At 44.7% G+C, this 24,254-nt stretch overlaps 1 protein-coding gene across 8 annotated transcripts in view; it reads left to right on the forward strand.

The window, feature by feature from the left end:
* Positions 1-24,254, forward strand: part of LOC110830707 (tyrosine-protein phosphatase non-receptor type 13) — a 162,667-nt gene that overhangs the window by 110,158 nt on the left and 28,255 nt on the right. For all 8 annotated transcript variants that reach the window (XR_015533901.1, XR_015533902.1, XM_087344038.1 and 5 more), the window contains one exon: positions 6,431-6,571. Coding sequence is in view for 6 of the 8 variants with exons in the window: in XM_087344038.1 (XP_087200164.1) it covers positions 6,431-6,571 (141 nt within the window). In the remaining 2 variants the exon portion in view is untranslated. The remainder of the gene's footprint in view (positions 1-6,430; positions 6,572-24,254) is intronic.

Here is a 24,254-nt window from a genome sequence, read left to right on the forward strand (position 1 = left end):
TCCTCGGTAACAAGTGGTAATCGCGTTCCCGATAGCGGACTGAGTTTGAGAAATGGCTACTCCGTATTTTGCCTTTTCTTCTTACTTGTAAGTTTATCTGTTTGTTTGTATGCGTGTGAAATCCGGTCTCTCACATTTTAGGGAACGGTGTCACTGATGATTGGGGGTGTTTGGGGACAGAGTGCCTGAAGAGAATATTTGGGCCCAAGCGGGATGAAGTGGCAGGAGGCCGGAGGAAACCGCATAATGAGGAGCTCCCCAGTTGTTGTTATTTTCCAAATTTTATGGGGGCGAATTGAAGGGGGATTACATGGGAGGGGCATGTCGTGTTCATAGGCATAAGTGTGGGGATAATATTAAAGTTTATCGTAGTAGAGTCCTTGTAGGGCGTGGAATGGATTGCTCTTACTTGTGGGCTCTTGTAATAAGCCCTTCCGTTCCATAAATGGCTCTGAATTTCTTTACTAGTTGAGCTTACTGCTGGCTTCTCAACAAGAACTCGTGTTATTTAGTTACTGAAGTCCGGCGACATGTATTTCCTTATATAAGCCTGTCTCCTCGCTCTTGTGGTTCGCCTGTTGCTGACTCTGTGAGGGAGAAGCCTTCTTCATAAGCTGATCGTGTCCAACCAAATCAAGGATTTGCCTTTTACAGAATCTGAAGATTCTTTGCCATTCCCTGTCCTTGCTAGATCAATCCGATCCATGCCACTTAAACACTTCCCCCCTAGATCTGCTTTTAGATCTCCCAAGTTGTCTCTTTTTTCCGAGTAAGTTCTGCATGTATTTCTCATCTCTTCGACGTTTCTGTAAGAAATGGAGCCATGCGGATGCTGTGGGGTCTGTATCACCTTTGTGGAATAAGGATGTCGCCGTCCGAATCTTTCTGCGGGGTCAGGGACTGTAGGGCGTTCGCCTCCAAATCACGAGCACCGGAGGAACATGAAGAAGATGTTTTACTGCGTAACACAGAAACGGCTTGTTGATAATGATGATGATGATGATAATGATTTTGTTGTTGTAACATTAGTTTTGGGGTGCGGTTGATGAAGGAATTTAATAATATGGCATTCCGGCTGGAGTTGTCTTCCGGAGCAGAATTCGCCACTGGCTGCGGCGACAGGTAGAGGATTAGTTTCGGAACAGAATGATTCCCTCCCACTTTGCGCAGAGAAATATAACGTTACGAAGCAGGAAGAGCGGTTCTAGGCAGATTAAGTGACGGACGTTATGCAGGATCTGTTTATGAAAGACGTAATGAAGATGTATTACGTTGCGACGTGTGTCTCACGGCAGGTGTTATTATTTGCCGCATTTTTCTAGTTTCTTAATGCTAATGGGGTGCACAAATTTGTCTTCCGTCTGCACATCGGGGTTTTTCTCCTGCTACTTCAGGTAAGGTGAATATTGGTAAGACTAAAACAAGAATTTCGGATTTTTCGCGTGCTTAGTAATACTACAGTAAGATACTACCAGGGGAGTGGTGGGGTGGGAGGAGCACGTCGAGACGACATCAGTAATCTGTGGTTGAATGCCTCTACGAACTTTGCTGCACGATAGCAGAGCGTTTCTGCAGAGAATGGATGTAAGTAATTGCTCTGGCGCCGTGAAAGTACAGCGAATCGGGAGAAATCCATTCCCTCTGCTTCTCACACGGGTTTCCTCTTTGCCCTGGGGAATTACTTCGTGAACGTCGGCCTTAAGAAATTAAATCTGCTAAGATTGCAAGTCCGATTGCTGTGTCCTACGCGACGTGTAAGATGGAACTGAGCCTTATGGACGGCGTCAGCGAGATCCTCTGGTCTCTGGTTCTGCCTTTCAGCAATCCCCACCACTCGGCGGCGGTACGCCGAGGACTAGAGAAAATTACTTGTGGCGCTATGCCTGTGGTGAAGTAAAATTGTTCCGAGCTGTCTGACGAGTTTTCGTAGGTCGAATGAAATGAATCGTAAGTGGTACAACGCCGTTCTGCTTGCCGGTTAACTGTTTGAAGCCCAGTGGTAACTATATGTACCACCTCGTTCAACAGTCAGGTACTATGGGTTTCGTGAGACTCTCACTGCAGAACAATGATTATTTCCAGATAATCGTCATCCTTTTGATCTTTGTAATGGTTGTGTTTTGTGTTTTCTTTGCGGTACGGACTGAAGTATCAGATTATATGCAGACGAGAGTCGAGTTACACTTGACGTGATGAACGGGGCGATAAGCAGCTCGCGTTTGAAGACGCTGACGCGACGAATTCTGGCGGCTGAGAGACGAATTAAACGAGCCGTAAGTTCTGTGTGACTTATAAACTATACGTAATCCGTGTAAGTTTCTGCAGAGGCACACTCCATGTCTCGTACTTGGGATTTAAAGCCTCTACCCCCCCCCCCCCCCGCATGTCCTTAAACATTGCTCCCTGCGACGGGGCAGGACGACTGTACACCGCTGGTGTGATTTCTTTTTAAAAAGTGAATTGGACTGCGTGGCCACCATGTTCTCCGCACCACACCCTCACAAACGCGATCTTTGTGCTCCGTGCTTTCAGTTCGTCGACTGTTTATTTCCCTGAGGGCGCTGTGTTGTGTGGAATATTCGAAGCTGCCACTGAATGAGTCCCTGTCCGCTGGCTGCTTGGTGGGATCAGTTTTGCGCTCCGCTTCTCTGTTGGCGGTGGGCTTCTTTACTCTTCGTAACTGATCGCACGCTACTATTATGGTTTCACAGCTTCAGTTTAATTCTGAGTTCTTGACTATTCATAGCGCCCTGTTTGTCGGAGAAATTGTCTCGAATGTAAACAGTTATTTCGGCTATGAAAGACTCTCGGGTTACAAGCCGCGTAAGGTGGCTGATCGGTGAATAAACCATATCGTCTGCCAACGTTTCGAGAACAATCTTTGCTCTCATCCTTAGGGCTGCTGCGTAACAAACCTGATCATCAGATTTTTCAGTGGGGCAATCCACAGCCAGCGGGACGCAAAAGAAAAGAAAAGAATAACGCTGGAGATAAATCCGTGTTGCCCGCTTTTCTGATAAAAAAGGAATTGTCCTTTTCAGAGTCAGTCCCGGATGCCTCCTGCAGACCTCGGGCGTCCATCCTCATTCGAAATTTACTCAAACGCTTCTTCTGCGTGCTAAATGTGATCAGCACGTCATCTGATTTACGGCCCAAGTTCCCTGTTCATTTAAATTTGTCACTGAAATCAAAAATTGAGCTTACTGTAACGTACATGTGCTTAATGGCAGCCTTTGTACCTGATCACTGAAGGGATTTCGCCCTTGTTTTGCAGATGCTTCTGTTTTGTTAACCACTGATTAATTCCCATTTGTCCTGCCAGCTATAGGACAAGGTCTATTAATATTCACAAATGATAATGTCTTCTGTTGCTGCTCGCCATATCCCTTTAGCTAGTTGATGCATGGTCACACAAACTACGACTGTACTGTTATTTGATCCCAACATTCATGGCCACAGTTAATCGAGATAAAGAGGTATTAAAGTTATACGAAAATGCGTAATAAAGTTGAAGTGGCGTCGATAAAACCGGGAAGTGCGTCATATTTTTGGTGAATGGTTTCCTAAAAATCTTAAGCGATTATCGTGTCTGTAAGATTTCGGTTGCTGACATGAGTATGTTAGAACCACGTAAATTTCCATCTCTAAGACGATATTTTGTATCACGTGAAAACTGTGCATGTGGACCTCGGGCTCATCCGCAATGTGGCGAACTTGGGAATGTTATGATGCAAAAGCTGATCGTTGCTGATAGTGTTAGCCAAAAATGAGAACCACCTTCCTTCCGACAAGCGGTCATCAGCAGTTGAGAACCGAGTCGTGCCCTCTAGTCATCGCGTAGTGCAAGTGACGACTTCTTTTCTTCCAGATAAATCTGGACCAAACCGCCCGCGGCCAGAGGAGCATCGACCGGTTTCCCAAATTACTCCTGGAAGGTCGTCTGTCCGCAACTCTGATTCCCCCGACGACTGTAACTTCATTCCAAGTTTTCGCCTTGCAAATGAAGCAGTTATCGTTTATAGGATCGCCTATCACTTGATTTGCGAATTTCTGACTCACGAGTTTTTGCTACAACGAACGAACGCGGAGGAATACAGCAAATTACGATGTTTGATTTTACACTTCAGCATAGCTTTACAGGGTTAAATACGTAAATATTTATAGTTTAGTTTTTTAACTACGGTTTTTAGTATATAGCGTCGAATGAGAGGATGATAATGAATTGGAAAGGATGTGGAAGGAACCGGTCGCTGCCTGATATAAGGTACTATCCCGGCATTTTCCTGGATGGACTGATTAAAACCACGAAAATTCCCCCACTTAGGATAGCGGTACCCAGGAGTGCTAAACACTCGATCACGACATTTAAATACGTAAAGACTATCATAAAGATGTAATAATTCTGTTCCTATTCTCATGTTTGTTTTGTATTCTAACGTGTGTGAAAATGGTATTTGGTGTTCTTTCTGGGAGCCGGAAACCAGTGGGAATTTGTTTACTTTGAAATTAATGTGATTTCATTTTCAATTTACGAATTTTCAGCTTGTGAAAAAATTTCGTCGAACAAATTACTTTCGTAAATCCCCGGATGGACGTAATTCGATCATGAATAGCTTGTGCCGTTGATACAGCAGTGTTCAATACCCTGAGACACAACAGAGTTTTCGTTAAGCTATGCCGTAAATCGACGTGAATCTGTAACACAGATCTTAATTTCAGACGTTCAGCATGTTGTAACATGGCCGAAGAAGGCTGTTCTTTTCCAGGTAGTATTCGGAGTTGCCTACTTCTTCCGGATCTGTGGCAACTGTGACAAGTGCAAGACAGCGGAAAAGAAGTGTACTTACTTCGTATCACTTCGAGTTCCGAAGATTATGTGAGCTGTTTGTCTGTACTTGTTAGGTTGCATCTTTCTGTGCCCAATGTAAGTGGTCACAGTTGAGGGCGATTCGAGAAAGTCCCTGTGCAACGCATGTCCCGGGCGGTACACGTGTACTTAATTACACGCGTGCACAGGGCGTGTGATTTATAGCCGGTCAATTTTTCTCCATCAGGGTTTTGTATTTTAATGACTAATAAAATGAATGCACCAAATAATTGAATAAAATACCTTTCATGGAGAGCCTGTTAAAATTGACCCGTCCGTTTGTTAGTCCAGACGCCTGGAACAGTTCTAGAAAGTGTAAATTTCTTGTTAGTGATTTATTTTTTGTTTTTACAAAATTGTGTGAGCTACCTTGTTCTTAATTTAGATCGGCAATTTAACTGCTACCGTTTTAAGTTTATTTTTGAATCTAGCGGTTGAAGGGGACGGGGGCTCTGCCCCTTTTTCACTTCGCCGGGGGCTGCCATATTCAACTTCCCTTCTTTCCCCTCATATAAGGGATTTAGGGACAAGATGGAGGTAATGGATAGAAAATAAACTTGAAGATTTTTGACTTTGAAAACCACAAAAACAACTTGATTCGCTTTTCCTTTTCACATGACGATTTAAGTGTCACTGCTGTTCAACTTTTGCAATTGCACACCTCTAACGTCACTGATACCATTAGCAAAGGTCAAAATCCTGTACAGTCGTAGGCTTCTATGCGTTCGTGTTTGATGCATCTGTTAGAAATTACAAGAAATTCCTACGCGTCTGTAAAAAATAACATTCCCGTGTGTAACAACAAATAGCCATGTTCTGTGCGTGCGTGCACTTTCTCTGATTTTTGTTTTTGTCGCCATCCTCATGTCTCGTAGTTTTAGAACCAAATTAGTCCAGCCACTGGTCCACAGCCTTTGCGCGATTAAACAAAGCCTTCCAGACTGTCCATCCGCCATATTTGTGCCGTTCCACAAACGCCAAATTAAACCTCAGATGTTGTTAGAGCGTCGCTAAATAATCCATTCGAGGATTACTCAAATTTACGCATTAAAAGAAAAATGTTTTAATGACAACGATAATCGGGGCAGATTGTAAATAGATCGGACTGAAACAAAAGGCAGTCGAGTTTACGTCATCGGGGTGCGGGCAACATATTTGAAGGCGAACTTCGGGGCGGGGTAAAGTTCTAAAATTTCGATTCGTGCATCAGACCCCTACCCGACGTCATCTTTCATGACCTCAGTGCAAGATTATCAGTGAAATCTTGTGTAACGTCGTTATGATCCGTTAAATGTTATTGGTCGTTTGGGTTAGGTAACGCGTGTGTCTTATTCACGTGAGTCTGTAAGAGCATTTTAGGTCGTGTAGGCTGTGCGGCAAATGTCGTGAACGGAAATTTGATGACGTGATGACGCAACGGAATTCCAATCCTGATCGGACGCCGATTCGGCCCTGTCCCGTTTACAGCGCGACACATCGAGGGGTCGGCGCTGTCCATCCGTCTCTTCGTCTGAGCAGCAAAGATGGCTTTCTTCAATTTTGTGTTCCTGCTTCCTTCCACAGGCGCTGATCTTCTCTCTGGGCACGGCGTTGCAGAGGGCGGTGCAGAGTGAGGAGGTCACCGGGGGCGACCTCGAGGCTGTGCTGCAGTCCATGGTTCGGCCCGACCCTGACACGCGCGCGTCCCTAATGGACCTTCTCGATGTGAGTACAGAGTGCGTTGCGTCCACACGCAACTGCGCCGTCAGTTGTTATTACGCAGTGGCTTTGTTCATTTGTTTTTTATAACAGCGCTGTGTGTGATCTTCTCTCCGGCGGTGTTGGCTTTGTTCACGACTTCCGCTGACACGTAGCAAAGTTGGTCGCTTCAAGACGTCGAGTCTGGAAATCCTGGAATTGTGGATTGAGAGTCGCTTGATTTGTACGCATTTTGATCGTCATTGTCATTGATGTAACCGCGTTGTAACAACTACATAGCAACTTCAAGATAATATCAATACACGCATGTAATATTTTGAAACATGCTGTTTTTTAAGGTGGAGCGCTGTTAGCCCCGGCCCAACCGCCAAGCTTAAGAAACACCCCTTGTCGGCTGTCGGCGACTGCTCATTCGATATTCGCAAGTCGTCTGCTCCACCCGCAGCCCGGCCATTCCGTGGTGACAGCACGTGAATATTAAAATGTTCAAAACTGTGATCTTCCCCTTTGTTTTGTACGGGTGAGAAACTAGGTCTTTAACTTTAGGAGAAGAACATAGATTGAAGTTGCTCGAGAGAACATTTAACCGAATATGAAGAAGGGCGAAAAATACCGTATGACCGCGAGATCAGTCATTTGTACTGCTCAGCAGGGAACTCTGAAACGTCTCTAAACTTCTACCAGACTTCACGTCGGAACAACCCCAGAAGACGGCCATATTCAGGCCAAAATGAAATTAACCCGACGGCGACTTTCGTAGAACCCGCAGAACGAAATTTAATGGAAATCGGTTGAATTGCGATGCGTAAAAGTGCATTTATGCGGACGGACCGACAGGCACTGAATTCATAGCATAATCATTCGCTTGTGGCGTAAGAAACACAGGAGCGAGGTTGTTGTTACAGGGTTTTCTAGATGAAGGACTAAACGAAGGACGTGGGAAGACGGAAGGAAATGCAGTCGATTCTTGTGTTCGTTTCCTCTGGCTTCATCTTATTCATTCCTGGACGGGGCTTTAAAATATTCAACGTTTCTTTGACATGTGCAAACCGGGGGGGGGGGGGGGGTACTAATTATGTCAGATGTGCACGAGCAAAGAGACCCCTCTGGTTTAGCGAACTGCGGTGGAGGACGAGTGGGGAAATATGGCTTAGTCGATGCGACTCCCAAGTGACACGCACTGCCGTGAACTTGTCACTCCCGTGATCAAAGTCATATCAAGACAAAAATATTCGCTTTTTCTCAGATGATATAAGTGCCTCATGTTAATTTATTTACTGCTGTTATCTCAATGCCGTTCGTTCTTCTTCATTTTCTTTATTACGCCTTCGTTCTGTGACACCAAACTTTCCATTTAATCTCTCCTATTTAGCCCCTTCATTCTTCGTGCTGTTTCTTTGCAACTCGATTTTGCTGGACCGTTTCCTGCCTCCGTCCCCTTACCTGTGCAGACTCCTACCAGCATCTGCTCGGTCATTCCGCCCAAGTGCCCCAGCGAAATAGAAGACGGTCAGTTGCCGCGATGACAGAGCCAAATGCCGGCTGTGCCGTACGTGGGCCAGGTCAGGGCACCCGCAGCTACAAACAGCCACCTTATAAATACGCATCAGCATCTCGAGGCAACAGATCGATACCTTGCATTTCGTTGTTTAGCGTTGAACCCCAGGTGATTATGAACGTCGTTCTTAAATCGTGGCAGATCGTAAATCGGGAAATAAATTTCAGTTAATTTCGACTTCAAATATTCTGACTGGTTCCCATCTCCCATGATTTTTTGACGTTTGAAAACTTTACAGTACAGATAAGAATAATATTATCTTTTCTGGCAGTTATTATTTTGAAATGCTAACGCTGCTTTAAATTCCTGGGTCATTGCTGCCAGCAGTTAAATGAAAAAAATCCCCTTCAAACAAAATACTCACTTGTAAGTAGACTTAGGCACCCGGTTTAATGTAAGACGCGAATAAAATGCATCTTTAGTGTCGAGCGAACTGAAATTACCGAACGACAGGTTCAGCGTGACACTGAGAAAGGCGATGAAGAATTCATGGAAGTCTCTCGGTCTTCCTGAGGAAGTGGGAAGTGCTTCTTACCGGGCGCTGGGGGGTGAGTTCAGCCGAGGGGCTTGCATGATGCCACGTGAGGCAGCACCGCGAAACGCAGTACCAAGGGACAGAAAGACGCTCTCTGCTACACGACTCTGCACTCAGCATTTAAGAGGATCGCTCAGACATGCCCGTTATTAGCATCTTCCAACGACATTGTAAATTGACACCGAACAACTAAGACGAGATTAAACTTGTGTTCCTGAGGTAGTTGGTAATGAATCTCGACCTTGGCCCCCGATATTCTAAATTGTAATTTTATTCGGTTATTCTACGCTATGGCCACCTCCTTCAAGATCCTTACCTAAAATTTATGATCATCTTTCCATACCACTCGATACTTCCGATAGGCCAATATAAGTTCAACAGTTGGAACGGTGTCGTTGAATGACGAAACCTCTCCTGTCATATAGCAACTTCATGGCACACAGCTCAAGAATCAATACCGTGCCAACAAAAGCGGTGTCTGCTGGCCATTGTCGAAACCGAATTACGGTCATTGCTTCCGATACGCTTTAATGTCACTCCGTGCGTGCTACATATCCCGCCCATTTGACCCGTCGGTGGAAACAGCGACGCAAAGCGCCGGGTCTCATCCGTCTGATTCAGGGGCCGGTGGAACGCACGGCCTACACATCTAATTGCATCGACGCCTCTAAACATGGCTGTCTGTCTATTCGTGATATAAATTGACACCTTTGTTTGATGGAAATGCGAGATTATGTCATGAGACGTCAAAATCACCCACGCTGAAAACGTAATTAAAATCATGTAGTAGGGGATATGAAGTAATTGACGTTTTTTTGATTTGACTGAACCCGTGCTCTGATTTGTTGCGCCTTGGGTATGACAGAATTTTTTTTTTCTGAATTTGCGATGAATACTGTGTTGTTGTAGAGTGAATTCTAATTAATAAAGAGGGATTTAAGTTGTCACAAAAAGCTCACGTGATGAGAAGTAGTCGTTCTTTGCTGGGGCTTAGTAATACCTCTTTGCAAAACGTATGCAGACAAGCTGTTAGTATCCAGAGGGAAACGGAAAATGAATTAATATGCTAGTTGCAAAACAGATTTTTTCCCTCCCAGTTGTCATAGAAACTGTACTGCGTTACCTCAAATTAGTACACAGATTAAAAGACGTGCGTACAACGTTTTATTCAGGTCACGTGTTGGACAACTAATTGCTCAACAGCAGTGGCCCACCATTCAAATTGCTGTTTATGCCTGTTCGACGTGGCTTCCGAGGTGATGACGGCACACGCCCCATCTGAACGCAGTCTCTCTCACCACGGTCTGCCGACCCCACGCTTGTTGGCTTTCATTTCTGAGGCTGCCTCAAGGACAGGGCTGTGTTCCTTCTGTGCCTCAGTCTTTGCGGGAACGTATAATGCATACCAGACAACATGTGATAACTCTCTTAAGTACACCAGCTTTCGAAAAGGTGTCGTTCTTCACGCCACTTCACGTACTATACGCCGTTCTTGCAGTAATGTATTGTTGCGTCCTGCGTAATTCTCGCACCAGAGCCAGTGTTGCGTCTTAGACCGTTTTTGCTTTGATGTTTCATGCCCAATAATTCGTTAAGATTTACCTTAGATCATTTTTGTTCCAATGTGATCCAAAGTTCCATTCTTGTTGAATAATCGGTTCTAACAATTAGAAATGTTTGAACCTATTACTCCGTAACATTATGTTTCAAACACGAAACCCAATGCTGGAGACCATTGTTGTACAGCAATTCTAATTATTGGACTCAAATGAAACCAGATTGCTTGTACGTAAAGTAATCGTGCACTGTTAAGATGCATATCTGATGAGACTGATTGACAGTTAAAGTAAACGTTTTAAATTGAATTGTGGATGAACGAAACCTGTTTAAATAATGGCAAAGTTCATACAATGAATATTTATCTCTCATCAAAGCAGTGTTTCTTATGTGAAATATTCCGTGCGTGCGTGCAGTAAGTGAACACGTACAGAGAGATGCAGTCAGAGTACAAGACTATGGACTAGTAATTAACTTCCACACTAGGCCGCTTGGAGCAGGGCAGGTCGCTGGGTTAACCGCCAGTACATGGGACAAAAGAAGCCGTAGCTTGTATCGAGCGTTAAAGATGTCACTACCCGCTAGTTGCTAGTTCTAGTAGCCTGATACTTTACATGTTTCTTCAGCTGTAATTGCCTGTGTTAACCTGCCTAATGAACGATTAAAAAATATGTCTCCTTCGCCTCAGACGTCTTTCGGCAAACTTTGCGTTGTAATTTACGAAATGAAAATTATTATTATGTGGCCTTCAAATTGCATTTTATCAATGAAATCGGTAATCTTACATCGTACATCTTTATTGCCTACTAAGGAACCTATCCATTACGTTACTTAAGTATGCAATTGATGCAGTTTGGAATCACTTATGCTTTCGTAGTTTTTATTGGTACGATTTATTTCGATGATACGAGACACCAAACTTCACCGATTCTCGACTTTGCCAGACACGTGTGTGGTCAGGCAGCCATTTTTGTCGGACTGAAGTTTTGATTTGATTTCTATTTATTTAAGATCGCCGCGCTCTGTCCAACGCTGATGCAAGCAACGCACAGCGGAATTCATACGCTGTTTTTGTTGGTAAGCGTGAAGGGAGCTACAACCCGGAATACCTAGGCGTAAATATTAGGATAATATTAAAGTGGATGTTTAGGAAGTGGGTTGGCAAGGTGTGGACGGGACTGATCTGGCTCAGGAGAGCAGATAGTGATGAGCTGTTGCGAACCTTCGGTTTCATAAAATAACTTGACTGCCTTGATTAGCCGTCAGCTTACGAAGAAGCAGCCGTGTGGAATCGATCGTTTCTGACCCTGGGACTGACCGTGTGATAGGCTGCAGATTCTCTGCTGTCAGTGGGCTGTAACTTCGTAACAGCTTCTGACACAGATCAGCGCTCTTGAAACATTGCGCTCGGCGTTAAGCGGAAAAGGCGACTGACGGACGGGACTTGGTTGATCGTCGTTCCTGGCCGCTTCTAAGAAACCCTCACTGGATTGCGTTATTGCCAATCGTTGCAGCGAGTTGAAGGCGAATTATTCAGTCAGGAGAGCGTTCGCAACAGGAACACGAAGTAGCCTACGACGCGAATTAAAACTGTCTCTGCACACGATGGAGAAGAGTTCCTCCGTAAAGGCAAGGCGGTCTCCTCAGCCATGCGACGTTGGTACATTTCCAGACAGCCCGACTACGGAGTTTCTTATAAGGCGTGTAATATCCCTAAGATACACAAAGTCTTGATGTTGAACCTGTTTTGGGGTGCAGGAGCCGGTAGAATTTAGCTTTTTGCCGACGTTTCAGAGGGATATTCTACGTGTATCATCAGGGTAGAAGTGGGGACTGTCAGGAAAGGAGGTGATCGAAGCTTGAAATTGAGAAAATGTTCCCCCCTGCTTGGCTGTAGAGAACAAAAAATGGCGACTCACGAAACTTCTGTTATTGCAGTACGTTTAAGAAACCCTCACTTTGATCTTTCTCTCCTGACGTGTCATCGTATTTGGTACTATTCGATTCAAGTAAGATTAGGTTTTTATGACTTCGGGACCTGATTGCGAAATAGAAAGAAATAAAAAAAGTTTTAGAAATTTTGTTAAAGAAAGTGTTGGCATATTTGCCCCACTCCTTTTGAAATATCCACACGCTACATTTTGTTTCTGGTTTATAAATTGCATTTCATGGAAGCAACACACCAACTATGTTGGCAAGCGTGTGCCGTAGGGTTGTGGGCGGACGCTGGGGTAATCCTTTGATGGGGGACTCCGCATTCATAATGAAATCCGAGCGGGAATACTAACTAATGCCGCCCGGCGCTAATGAATTCAGTTCTTGGAAAATAAAGAGAAATGGCGTAAAAAGAATCAACGACTGAAAGCTGAAGACAGAGAGAATGGGAAGGAGATGGTAAAATGCGCGCTCGCTGCTTTGTGACACTCCGCCGATGTTACTCCGTATCGTGTGCAGCGTGCATAGTGAAGTCGACAGCAAATTTGGGGGGGGGGGGGTGTTTACGTGCAGGAACAACAACTGCATTTTGTTAAGACGTTCCTGTTACAAATAATTGCAAAAACGTGCATTATTTATCATTTTCGGAAGTTAATTGGGGGTGTGTTGAAGGTTTACCTGGGGCGCCAAGCCTCTTTCTCTGGCCCTGACTGGACGCGAGAGGGTGAGAAATACAACATCGCGTTTTATGTCTTCATGAAATGTAAAGATGAAGTTCCTCCATGTCCAAGCACCATACGTCAGATGTGTGTAGTGGCATTGGGGTTAAAGCTCAGCATAATGACAGCCGCCTGAGGACAGGAGTAGAGCCAACCCCCGAAACGTCGCCTATGTTAATACACTGTATCTCAGACAACATGCGTAGTAATTTTAGTCTTCGTTGCATTTATCAAGAAAAAAGTTGTCTTTGTAGCAATGCAGAACTTGAGAACGATCATTTGCCTGGCGTGTGCTTTGAGGTTTGTTGTGTCTTGATCTGGGTGACCCCTGAAAGCCAGCCACCAGCATCACAATGCTGTTCCCTGGATTGACCAACGTGTGCACAGTGCGAAGAAGATCGTTAACAAGACATAATACCGCAGTGGTTTGTAGTGTCAGACTCACAGTTAAGAGAGTTACATCAGTTTGCGAAGCTTGCTAACTTCAGATTCGGAAGCTGATCAATTATTAATCACTGGTTTCTCCGTTCGGAACTTTGTGCCGTCAGATCTCACCACGGCGACGTGGTGGAAGCCCCGACCTCCCCTTCAGAGTGGGACAAAAATTACGAAGAACCTTGTGCGATATTCTAAACTCATTTTCTGATGAGTTCTGACGAAATTTCATGTGTTTCCCGGTTTTCCTGTCACTCCCAGCCCCTACTTCTTTATCCAATCACCATAACACTGCTTGGTGATCCGTAGACATTTTGGGGGGTCCCGTATGCTGGAATTGTATCCGCTTCTGTGTCGCGTGAGTCTATTGTAGTCGAAACATCATCGATACGAATTTTTTCCAGCTTCCACTGCTCATTAACTTCGTCTACAGAAGAATTTGATAACACTGCAGTGTACACAATGCGATATTTAATTTTCCATAAGGAGTTTTGTAGACATTTTCCTAGACGTGTCTGGCAGTGAGTGAGAACTCACTGTTGGTTCCAAAGGTTGGCATTCCTTCCCTTAATTTAAATGACAGAAAATGAAACACGGGGACACTTAATTGGAATTGTTAACAGCAGGAACGAAGTTCATCGAAAAACACGAAATGGATTGCCTCGTAGAACAATATTCAAAGAGCGGTGGTTGAGGTTGAAGGGTGTGTGTGGGGTTTTTCTGATCGATCGAGCTTGCAGGTCCCTGTACTACCGTGTGGCGATCCTTGACCTCTCTTGCGGCTGCTCGCTCGCACGTACAGACTTGTGGAGGTGTTGCTCCACGCTTTCCTTCTCTCGGCGCTGTGTAGACGAAGGAGTGGAAAGCTAGGCGACCGAGGGTAAAGAGGCTGGGTCAGCTTGATAACGCCGTCTGATCTGAACGCTGTCCGGGATTTTCCCCCCTCCGTCGCTGCCTGCTCACTACATCCCTACTTTACAAGAAACTCAGTTCGGACGTCGTTAAATATCTCAGAACGGATGTGTTTAGAATTTGTACTAGTTTCTGTAAGAATTCTCGTATCCAGACGTTTATTAGACACAACAAATATTTTCCGTTTTTATACAGGGTGATTCGAAATTCTTATACAGTACTTGAGGATTGTTGTTGGGGAGGTCATTTGGAGCGGAAAATGTATTTTTTTTCCTCAGACATGCCACCGTTTCCAACTTGGGGCGTTTCCAAATTTATCTGACAGCCGCGTCCTTTTGCCAGATTGTTGCATCATTAGCCCTGGACACGGCTTGCTACGTTTGTTGTCTTGGTTTCCTTGTTGACGTCATCACCCGTGATGTGGCGTAAGAAACGCCTTTGGAATTTTAGAATACTCCAGCAGAGAGTACACCGTTATAGTCTTGTTCCATCCGCCAACATTACCCTCTGCCCGTCAAACGCTTTCAGTTTCTACTCTCGTCTTCATGCCACGATTTTGAAAGTGTGTGAAACTCGTGAAAGAAAACACTTTTCGCATAAACGTGCCTTGAATTTCTGATTTGGAACGTCATCGTATAAGCTGTGTGCTGGAGGAAGTTTGAATACCCAGACAGATCTGAACGCGAAACTGGATTGGTAGGCATGCGCTGTTGCGTTTCGAATTAAATTATCTACAGAAGTTGAGGCGAATACATAAAAATAAAGAACGTAACGAAGCTGGAAACATCGTAGTCGGATTGTCTGCGGAGACATGCAAATTAAATACAGCGTCTGTCTTCTTTCCGAGATGTTTTTCTTCCTATCTGTCGCAGTTTTATCAGAGAGTTTGTTATTGTTTGTCGCCAGGGCGTATGTCAGGCTGCACAGAATAGAACAGAGCGTCCGGGAAGCGAATTTATCCCCCATTGTCAGCTTTCTAAGGGTGAGAAATTGGATTAGGTGCGATGCCATCCATAGGCTAGCTGCAGGATTAATATTATTACTGTTAGCAGAAGTTATTATAAGCTCGTGTTTGCTTGCCATCATGTTTTATCGTAAGCAGCGACACAGCTTTCGCCGACCAACACTTTCTCTTACAGCAGTAGCTACCAGGAGCGTGTTAATAATGGAAGACACCCGGGGCTCCTGGCCGAGGTAGATAGCGGAGTTCGGGGTTTGCCACGCAAAAGCAAATTTCACAGTCTCATGAAGTCAAATCGAAAGGATAAATTGATATTACTTCACGAGGAACGTAGTAGGAGGTAGTATTTGTTAGTAGAACGGCGTATAAGGCGACGAATGGTACGTGTTGGCCTATGGAATGGCCTCTGCGTTGTCGAAGTAGGTTAGTGTAGCGGTAACTCTACAAATCATATTCCGGACGTACCCGGTTCGAATCTTGGCCTGACACTGATTTAGCTTCATTATCTTTAGGCTTTTAAATAGACCACGACCGCCTTCATATTCTTACCCTAAATGAATTTTATTATTTTTGAAAGAATAATATTTTAAACAATAATTTTTTTGTTAAGAACACAAAATACACACGTACAATATACAATATGTTTCCATGTCATTAGACATCACGCAGCCTCTGCAGTTGAAACAGGATCGTGTAATACCCGAATATTTGGGCCGTGCTTTAATTCAGCTCGCAGGTTAGCTCAGCTGACTCAGGAGGACGTTGCTTTTCGCCTTGTCGTGGATCGGAGTTCACATTCCGTCAGATACCCAACTTTCTTTTTATCTGGAAAATCTCAACAAAGTCTCGTTTGGGGTCGTTACAGTTAAAGAAAACATGGCGGCGATCCGAAGTTTTGAGGTTATGTCTGGCCACTGTCTCTGTATCCGAAATGGCTTCACTGGTTCGCTCTGCATTCCACTGCGTGTACCATCACATGTAGCTCACAGATGTCAGAAGGCCGTTCCAATACAATTCGTTTTAGATTTCTGTTTTGCTGAATTGACACTCATTTATGTCAGTTGGTTGGAGTACGTGTTGTTATTAACTTTTCTTTTGGTTCGTCAAAACAGGGCTTATTTATTTAATTGAGCGCGTGTGATTCAGATTATTGGCCGTTGTTATCGGTGATTGATGGCTCTGGATGGTAAAAATTCGAGCATGCTAAAACGCTAAATTAATTTCGTTAAATCTGTTCTGATTTGGCAAAAACAGATGTTCACCCCAGCACACAGAAATCAGCGTTGCGTGTCCAAAGTGCTGTTAATACCGTGTAGCAAACAAAGCGAATCAGTTTTAATCGGGAACACTTTGCACAAGCTTTAGAAACTCGCCATTTCACGCGCAGAGATGACTTTGTGTTGTTTAACCCCCAAAATATTTTCTCGACATTTAATTATCGTTGTTCAGAACACGGGCACCTCCTCTTTTGGCACACATGTGAGTGCGTGCATCCGTTATATAAATCTCAAGTTAAGGTTGTTCTGCATTCTAGAAGTGAAGTTCTACTTCCGTGGAGAACGTCTTTCTTCAGAAGCTGATTGTGGGCTCAGACATTCAGGAAATTGCCCGAGTTTTATGGAGCCGGAAAGTTCATTGTTGTGTTCATAAGAGTCCGCCAGCGAGCGGAGAAATCCAGTCCACAGCCCCAAACCCTGCCCTGTCTTTCCAAGATCACTTCGTTACCACGTCGCGACCGGCTCTGGACCCTGTAATGATCACAGGAGGGCAATGCGGCCAAAGCTTGAAGCTGACCGCTGGCCTTAGTGTAGTACAAATATCCCGGAATGCGTAGCTACTCAGTTCTTGAGTATCATTTAATACTGGCCTTTTTAAAATGAATTTGGGGTTAGTGAAATTCTGTGTTAATACCTTGCTCAATAACGGAGTGCTTACGAGGGATGTCATCTAAATACTTGGCTTTGAAATAGTCATGATAAGCTGCCAGTTGCTCCATTGGTATCGCCAATTTCAATTATAACATCAATATATGGGCCTCGGTCTTAGAGCTTCATGATGCGTGTATAAGGATCTCCATAATACACAGTTATGATGGCAATGCAAGTGCCTCGTCTTTTTACAGTGGTTTGACAGGGAACTGAATAGCAGACCATTAAAATCGCTGCGTGGGGCTCAAAGTTAGAACGTCGTAACGGCTGGAAAGGGATCTCGATCCTAGACCATTAAAAGAGCTGAGTAATGGGTTGTCAGAGACTATTACCGTGCCTAGATGGGGGGGGCGTGGGTCATATGCAGACCCAGTGTAGTCGAGTAACTTACCTTAATTTGTATAAACTTCCATCTGCATATTTATACCACACATTGTTCTTCACCTTCGCTCATTCCGCATTGAGATATAGGCATTAAAATGTGTCTGTGTGCGTGTCCTATAATTACATTTGTAATTGTTGTTGCATTTTAGTTTACAGTTTTACTTCTTGTGTGTCGGAGGCCATTGAGAAAGCCATTCTGTCTGCAAAAAATAAAAGTTCTGCCTTTCCCCTTTACTTTCTTATTTCTTTTATGTACTTTTACAAGTCGATTGTCCAAGAACTACGAGAGATCTAAATGTGATCATAACAACGCTATTTCTTCAAGCTGTCTTAAAATGGCAGGTAGGTTGGATTGGCCTAAAACCATTTAAGATAATATGGGGACCCGACCGAAGAACATTTGGAAATTATGATCAGTCTGTTATCGAAATAGATGGTAGAGACAACGCCTGCAAATCATTTAAAATTGACAACAAAAAAGTTCCCAGATGCCATTGAATCCTCAAGTACAAAACCGACGCCGAAAGAGGCATATAACTATGATATGACGTTCGAAATAATACTAGAAAAACGACGCCAAAGGTAGCGACGCTGTCGAAGAACGAAATTTTACCAAAGACGGTGCCCCAACCTAACCTAACCTAAAATAACTCAAAGCAACTTAACCTAACCTAACCTAACCTAACCTACATCACCAAAATCCCCCTTTCACTTTCTTTCTCTCTCCTCTGCTGTCTTCTCTTTGCCAAGCGTCGAGACGCCGAACATCACGATGCCCTCAAGAGACGCCAAATTTACTGCGGAAAAGTCTCCTGATTGAATTGGAGACATACCAGAATACCGACGCCGAGCGTCGCGACGCCTTCCTTTTCGACGCCACCGCAAGAACGCAGGAACGATTCTAAGACAATTATAATACTATCTGGAGCGATTTTTAGAAAATCGACGCCCGGCGTCGCGACGCTTCTACTTACGACGCCTGAAAATAACTTAAATTGACAGCAAAAAGTTCCCAGATGATATTGAATCCTCAAGTACAAAACCGACGCCGAGCGTCGCGACGCCTAGTGACGCCATCAAAAGACGCCAATAGAGGCACATAACTATGATATGGCGTTCGAAATAATACTAGAACAACGACGCCAAAGGTAGCGACGCTTTCGAAGGAAGAAATTTTACCAGTGACGGTGCCCTAACCTAACCTAATCTAAAATAATCCAACCCAACACAACCTAACCCAACCTAACTTCACCAAACCCAACCTAACCTAACCTATCCGAACCTAACCTAACCTTACCTACATCAACAAAATCCCTCTTTCACTTTCTTTCTCTCTCCTCTGCTGTCTTCTCTTGGCCAAACGTCGCGACGCCGAACATCACGTTGCCCTCAAGAGATGCCAGATGTACTGCGGAAAGTCTCCTGATTGAATTGGAGACATACCAGAATACCGACGCCGAGCGTCGCGACGCCTTCCATTTCGACTCCACCGCAAGAACTCAGGAACGGTTCTAAGACATTATAATACTATCTGGAGCGATTTTAGAAAATCGACGCCCGGCGTCGCGACGCTTCTGCTTACGACGCCTGCAAATAACTTAAAATTGACAACAAAATGTTCCCAGATGATATTGAATCCTCAAGTACAAAACCGACGCCGAGCGTCGCGACGCCTAGTGACGCCACCAAAAGACGCCAATAGAGGCACATAACTATGATATGGCGTTCGATATAATACTAGAACAACGACGCCAAAGGTAGCGACGCTTTCGAAGGAAGAAATTTTACCAGTGACGGTGCCCTAACCTAACCTAATCTAAAATAATCCAACCCAACACAACCTAACCCAACCTAACTTCACCAAACCCAACCTAACCTATCCGAACCTAACCTAACCTTACCTACATCAACAAAATCCCTCTTTCACTTTCTTTCTCTCCTCTGCTGTCTTCTCTTGGCCAAACGTCGCGACGCCGAACATCACGTTGCCCTCAAGAGACGCCAGATTTACTGCGGAAAGTCTCCTGATTGAATTGAAGACATACCAGAATACCGACGCCGAGCGTCGCGACGCCTTCCATTTCGACTCCACCGCAAGAACTCAGGAACGGTTCTAAGACATTATAATACTATCTGGAGCGATTTTAGAAAATCGACGCCCGGCGTCGCGACGCTTCTGCTTACGACGCCTGCAAGTAACTTAAAATTGACAACAAAATGTTACCAGATGATATTGAATCCTCAAGTACAAAACCGACGCCGAGCGCCGCGACGCCTAGTGACGCCATCAAAAGACGCCAATAGAGGCACATAACTATGATATGGCGTTCGAAATAATACTAGAACAACGACGCCAAAGGTAGCGACGCTTTCGAAGGACGAAATTTTACCAAAGACGCGCCCCAACCTAACCTAATATAATCCAACCCAACATAACCTAACCTAACCTAACTTAACCACACCCAAAGCAACTTAACCTAACCTAACCTAACCTACATCACCAAAATCCCTCTTTCACTTTCTTTCTCTCTTCTCTGCTGTCTTCTCTTGGCCAAGCGTCGCGACGCCGAACATCACGTTGCCCTCAAGAGACGCCAGATTTACTGCGGAAAAGTCTCCTGATTGAATTGGAGACATACCAGAATACCGACGCCGAGCGTCGCGACGCCTTCCATTTCGACGCCATCGCAAGAACGCAGGAACGATTCTAAGACAATTATAATACTATCTGGAGCGATTTTAGAAAATCGACGCCCGGCGTCGCGACGCTTCTACCTACGACGCCTGCAAATAACTTAAAATTGACAACAAAAAGTTCCCAGATGATATTGAATCCTCAAGTACAAAACCGACACCGAGCGTCGCGACGCCTAGTGACGCCATCAAAAGACGCCAAAAGAGGCATATAACTATGATATGACGTTCGAAATAATACTAGAAAAACGACGCCAAAGGTAGCGACGCTTTCGAAGGACGAAATTTTACCAAAGACGGTGCCCCAACCTAACCTAACCTAAAATAATCCAACCCAGCATAACCTAACCTAACTTAACCAAACCCAACCTAACCTAACCTAACCTAACCTACATCACCAAAATCCCTCTTTCACTTTCTTTCTCTTTCCTCTGCTGTCTTCTCTGCTGCGCAGGCGCAGACCGCATTTGCCCCAGTCTCGTAAATTTTTACTCCGTTAAGACTCTTAATAATTCTGAATACTTGTTTCGATTTTCTGGACATTCCCGTATCTTCATGATTTAGACAATAAGCCGGCTGTTGGTCGCCTCCGGTCGACGAATTGAATCGGACGACATGAAATTCCTAATTTTGCAATGAGAGGTTTTCGGATGGTATTTACTCCTCTTTTTTCGCCACATTTTTGATCTCTTTTATCAATTGGGAAGTTTCCTTCATTTACAAACGAGGCATTTGTACCTAATTTTAAGAAAGGCGTCGGAGCTGTACTCCGTAGTTACAGACCTATATCGATTTTAAACGATTTCTTCAACCCTTTTGGCTGTCTTACACACGATCGCCATTCTCTTTGTTCTAGATCGAAGCGACGTTTAGGTGGTGTTTGCCGTCTGTTCGTCCACAGTGTCCGACTGACTTCTTTTATTTTGATCTTAGTCAGGCCTACGATAAAGTTCTTCGTACACTCTTATTGGATAAGCTTCCTAATTTTATCGCCCTGATGATGGAGGCAGCAAGGACCTCTGAAACGTCTACCAGACCGCACGGCGCAACAACCCAGAAGACAGCCATCTTCAAACTCACCGCCGTGAAAACCTCAAATCCTACAATTTTGGACTAACTTCATTTCACGTTAATTGGTTCCAAACTTTCGTATCGGCTCGACGCGTTTAGAGATCTCAGTAGTGAAACTACCAATCAGCTGTTTTATGCGTGCGTGTTTCAGTTGTCGGAAGGTGTGAATACTCGTTCTGTCACAGATGCGAGGTCACCATCAGTCCAGACCTGGGCGTACGTTCATCTCCCTGCTTGCGTACATTAATCCATCCTCCTCACAAAGACCGAAACCACGTGCAAGGAATGTGACTGCCCCGGTCCATTGCCAAAGACAAGAAACTGCAATAATTTCATCACGGCCTTCCCACATACCACAGGATATTCATCATGAATTGTTAACCAGAAGGACTCCAAATGGTCTTTTTTTCTCTCTTCAAATAACATTTTGCACTGACTGATTGACCTAAGCTCCATCATTTGCTCTGCAAAACCATTAACACTATCGGGGATTTCAGTCAGGTCACACAGAAATGGATTTACAATCCACTGATATACAGACCTTTCTAGTTCAGGAAAGTGTTCCGAGGTGTGTCGTTACCCAAAGAAAAACCACTTTTATCCCTTTTTGGGTAATTTACCCAGGTTTTGGAAGCACTGGTCTACTCGGTGGACGTGTCGTGGTGGCTCGTTTGGCTGCGCAGCGACGTAAGAGAAAATATGTGGGTCGACGACAGCCTCGTGGGACAGTAAGTGGGCAGACAAAAGGTCCTTCAGTATGATGGCGTGCGTCTGCACTCGGGATCTTCTCGTTTGTTTGTTTGTTAGTGCAACTCCAATATGGCTGTGCTGTTTCCTGATGTATTTCTAGTACCGTGTAAATGTTATGGGTCCGCCCATGTCTGCCTGCGTGTCTATCTTTCAGGCGCTACGTGGAGAACCGCTAGGGTTTCCCTACAGGGCGAAGCACTACGAACACCATCTCAGGCTACTGAAACTCCTGGACTGCGATGGGCCCTGCCCCACCTGGGAACGCCCCTAGCGTTACGTCCGCGATGCATTATCCGAGTCGGAATTAAAGTCGCAAGGGACCCGGGCCCCTCGCAGTCAGTCAGAGCTGACTTTTATATTGCTACACTACATGGTCTGATACATACTAATCGACGTTTAAGAGGAGCTTCGTCGCCCTGTTGATGGAGGAAGTAAGATCCTCTGCGACGTCTGTCGTTATCTACCAGACTAAAGGCCGAAACGTCGCAGAAGACATGTTTGTTTTTTTAATTACTAAAATGTTACTGTGATGCTCGTGTAAAGAATGCGTTATATTGGGCCGCTTCGGAATGAATTTCTGTCGACAGATTTTAGTGTAAACTTCGCACATCAATCGACGCTTTATAGTGATGAGGCTAGTGCCCTTACAGCCTTATTGATATGTAATGTAGACGTGACCAGCTTTTAAAATTAAGTTTAAGGAAAAACCGTGTTTCGGCCGTACACGCATTTCCTACCGAGTACATTGGAGTGGACCTTTGTATGGATGCTGTAGCGCGATAATGCGAATTTATTAAAGGAATTATTTGTTTACAGACATTTCTAGAATGAACGCACGTTGTGCGCGTGAATAAATTGTATTTGCGCGGCGGCCTAGCAACTAGACGACGTTGACTCCAGTGCCACCCGGGGGGGGGGGGGTTGCTGAGAGTCCATTGCACGAGCGTGGGCCTGCTTCTGATCTCATGTTTGTGCCTTGCTGTCCGATTGTTTTCGGGTTGTTGCGTTTTAAATGGTTCGTTCTGTACCAGAAGTGATGGAGTTTGCTCCTGAACGAAACGTCCCGCTCAACACAATTAAGAAGACGCGAGGCCCGTACTTCATGCTCTTTGCATTATTAAGTTGGCCTCGTCAATGTGTGTTAAGCCCAGAGTAACGAATTTAAGGTCTAAAAATTCAACAGTGGAAACTGACTCTCTGATTTTAAGTGTTACAGCCAGGGGGCAAAACGTGAGTTACTTGGTTTCTAAGCAAACAATAAATATACTTTAGTCTGCCTGTTGGATGAACGCCGTCTATTACAGGATACCGGGAAAGTAAATAGGTTTTTTTCTGTTTATCGTATAAAGGGGCTACAAATGAGGATCTCTGGAAAAAAGAAAAAGTGAAGGTTTGCGTTGACGCACAGCTGGGGGAGGGGGTGAAGCGCCTCAGGCCTCAAAGTTTTTACATCGACCGTGTGATTTTAGAACCCTGCAGAAAAACTGTGGAAATTCACGTGCAGTAGCGGGCATTCAGGCGGGCACACAACCGACTTGTATTCGGAAGGTGTCCCGTTCGAAATTCGACCAGGATATTTGCTCTGGTTGCCGATGTTTCTCGTCGTATTCCTCAGACCTCCAGGGCCGTCGTCGCGTCATTCATGATTCTCTGTTGTTCGCCATATCTCATTCCACATGGCATGGGCCTGACCCCGACGTTTCGGCAGTGTGTTTAAATACACCGAAAGGCAGGCAGTCCAGTAGTTATGCTGGTTTCAATGCAGTTTTAGTAGCCCATCGACATTTTATGGCGTGTGTATTGTTAATATGGAGCTATAAATTTGTTTCTCGGTGGGATGTACAATCCGATTCAAAAGCATAAGGGGAAAAAACGTAACTTTGACATTTTCACTGAAGATGGAGGCGACAGGTTTCTCCACAGCGTTTGTAACCACTTGCACAATTTCAGGTCGTCAGAGCCCGGACGACCTCAGTCCGATTTTTCAACGACGTGATAATATTAAATCGTGTCATACAATCCTCGCCTTGGCCCATCTGTTCAGTTTCTCCGGCTAAAATCCTGTGAGCGTTTCTTATCTCTGCATGCTTTCTACATGCCCCGCCCACCTCATGTCCTAGAATGATGACCCCCGTAGCTCCTCATTACAGATTCTATCCAGTCTCCTGTCGTTTCTGAAGCATGCTTTATCTGTGTTTTAGGGACCGACGTACGTTTTTAAAGTGTGTTGCGTGCTTAATACGTTTAGCG

The sequence above is a fragment of the Zootermopsis nevadensis genome, unplaced genomic scaffold (genome assembly GCF_977971745.1).
Source record: "Zootermopsis nevadensis isolate Lab colony 2312 unplaced genomic scaffold, Znev_1.0 Znev_ptg000007l, whole genome shotgun sequence".
In the NCBI taxonomy this organism is placed as follows: domain Eukaryota; kingdom Metazoa; phylum Arthropoda; class Insecta; order Blattodea; family Termopsidae; genus Zootermopsis; species Zootermopsis nevadensis.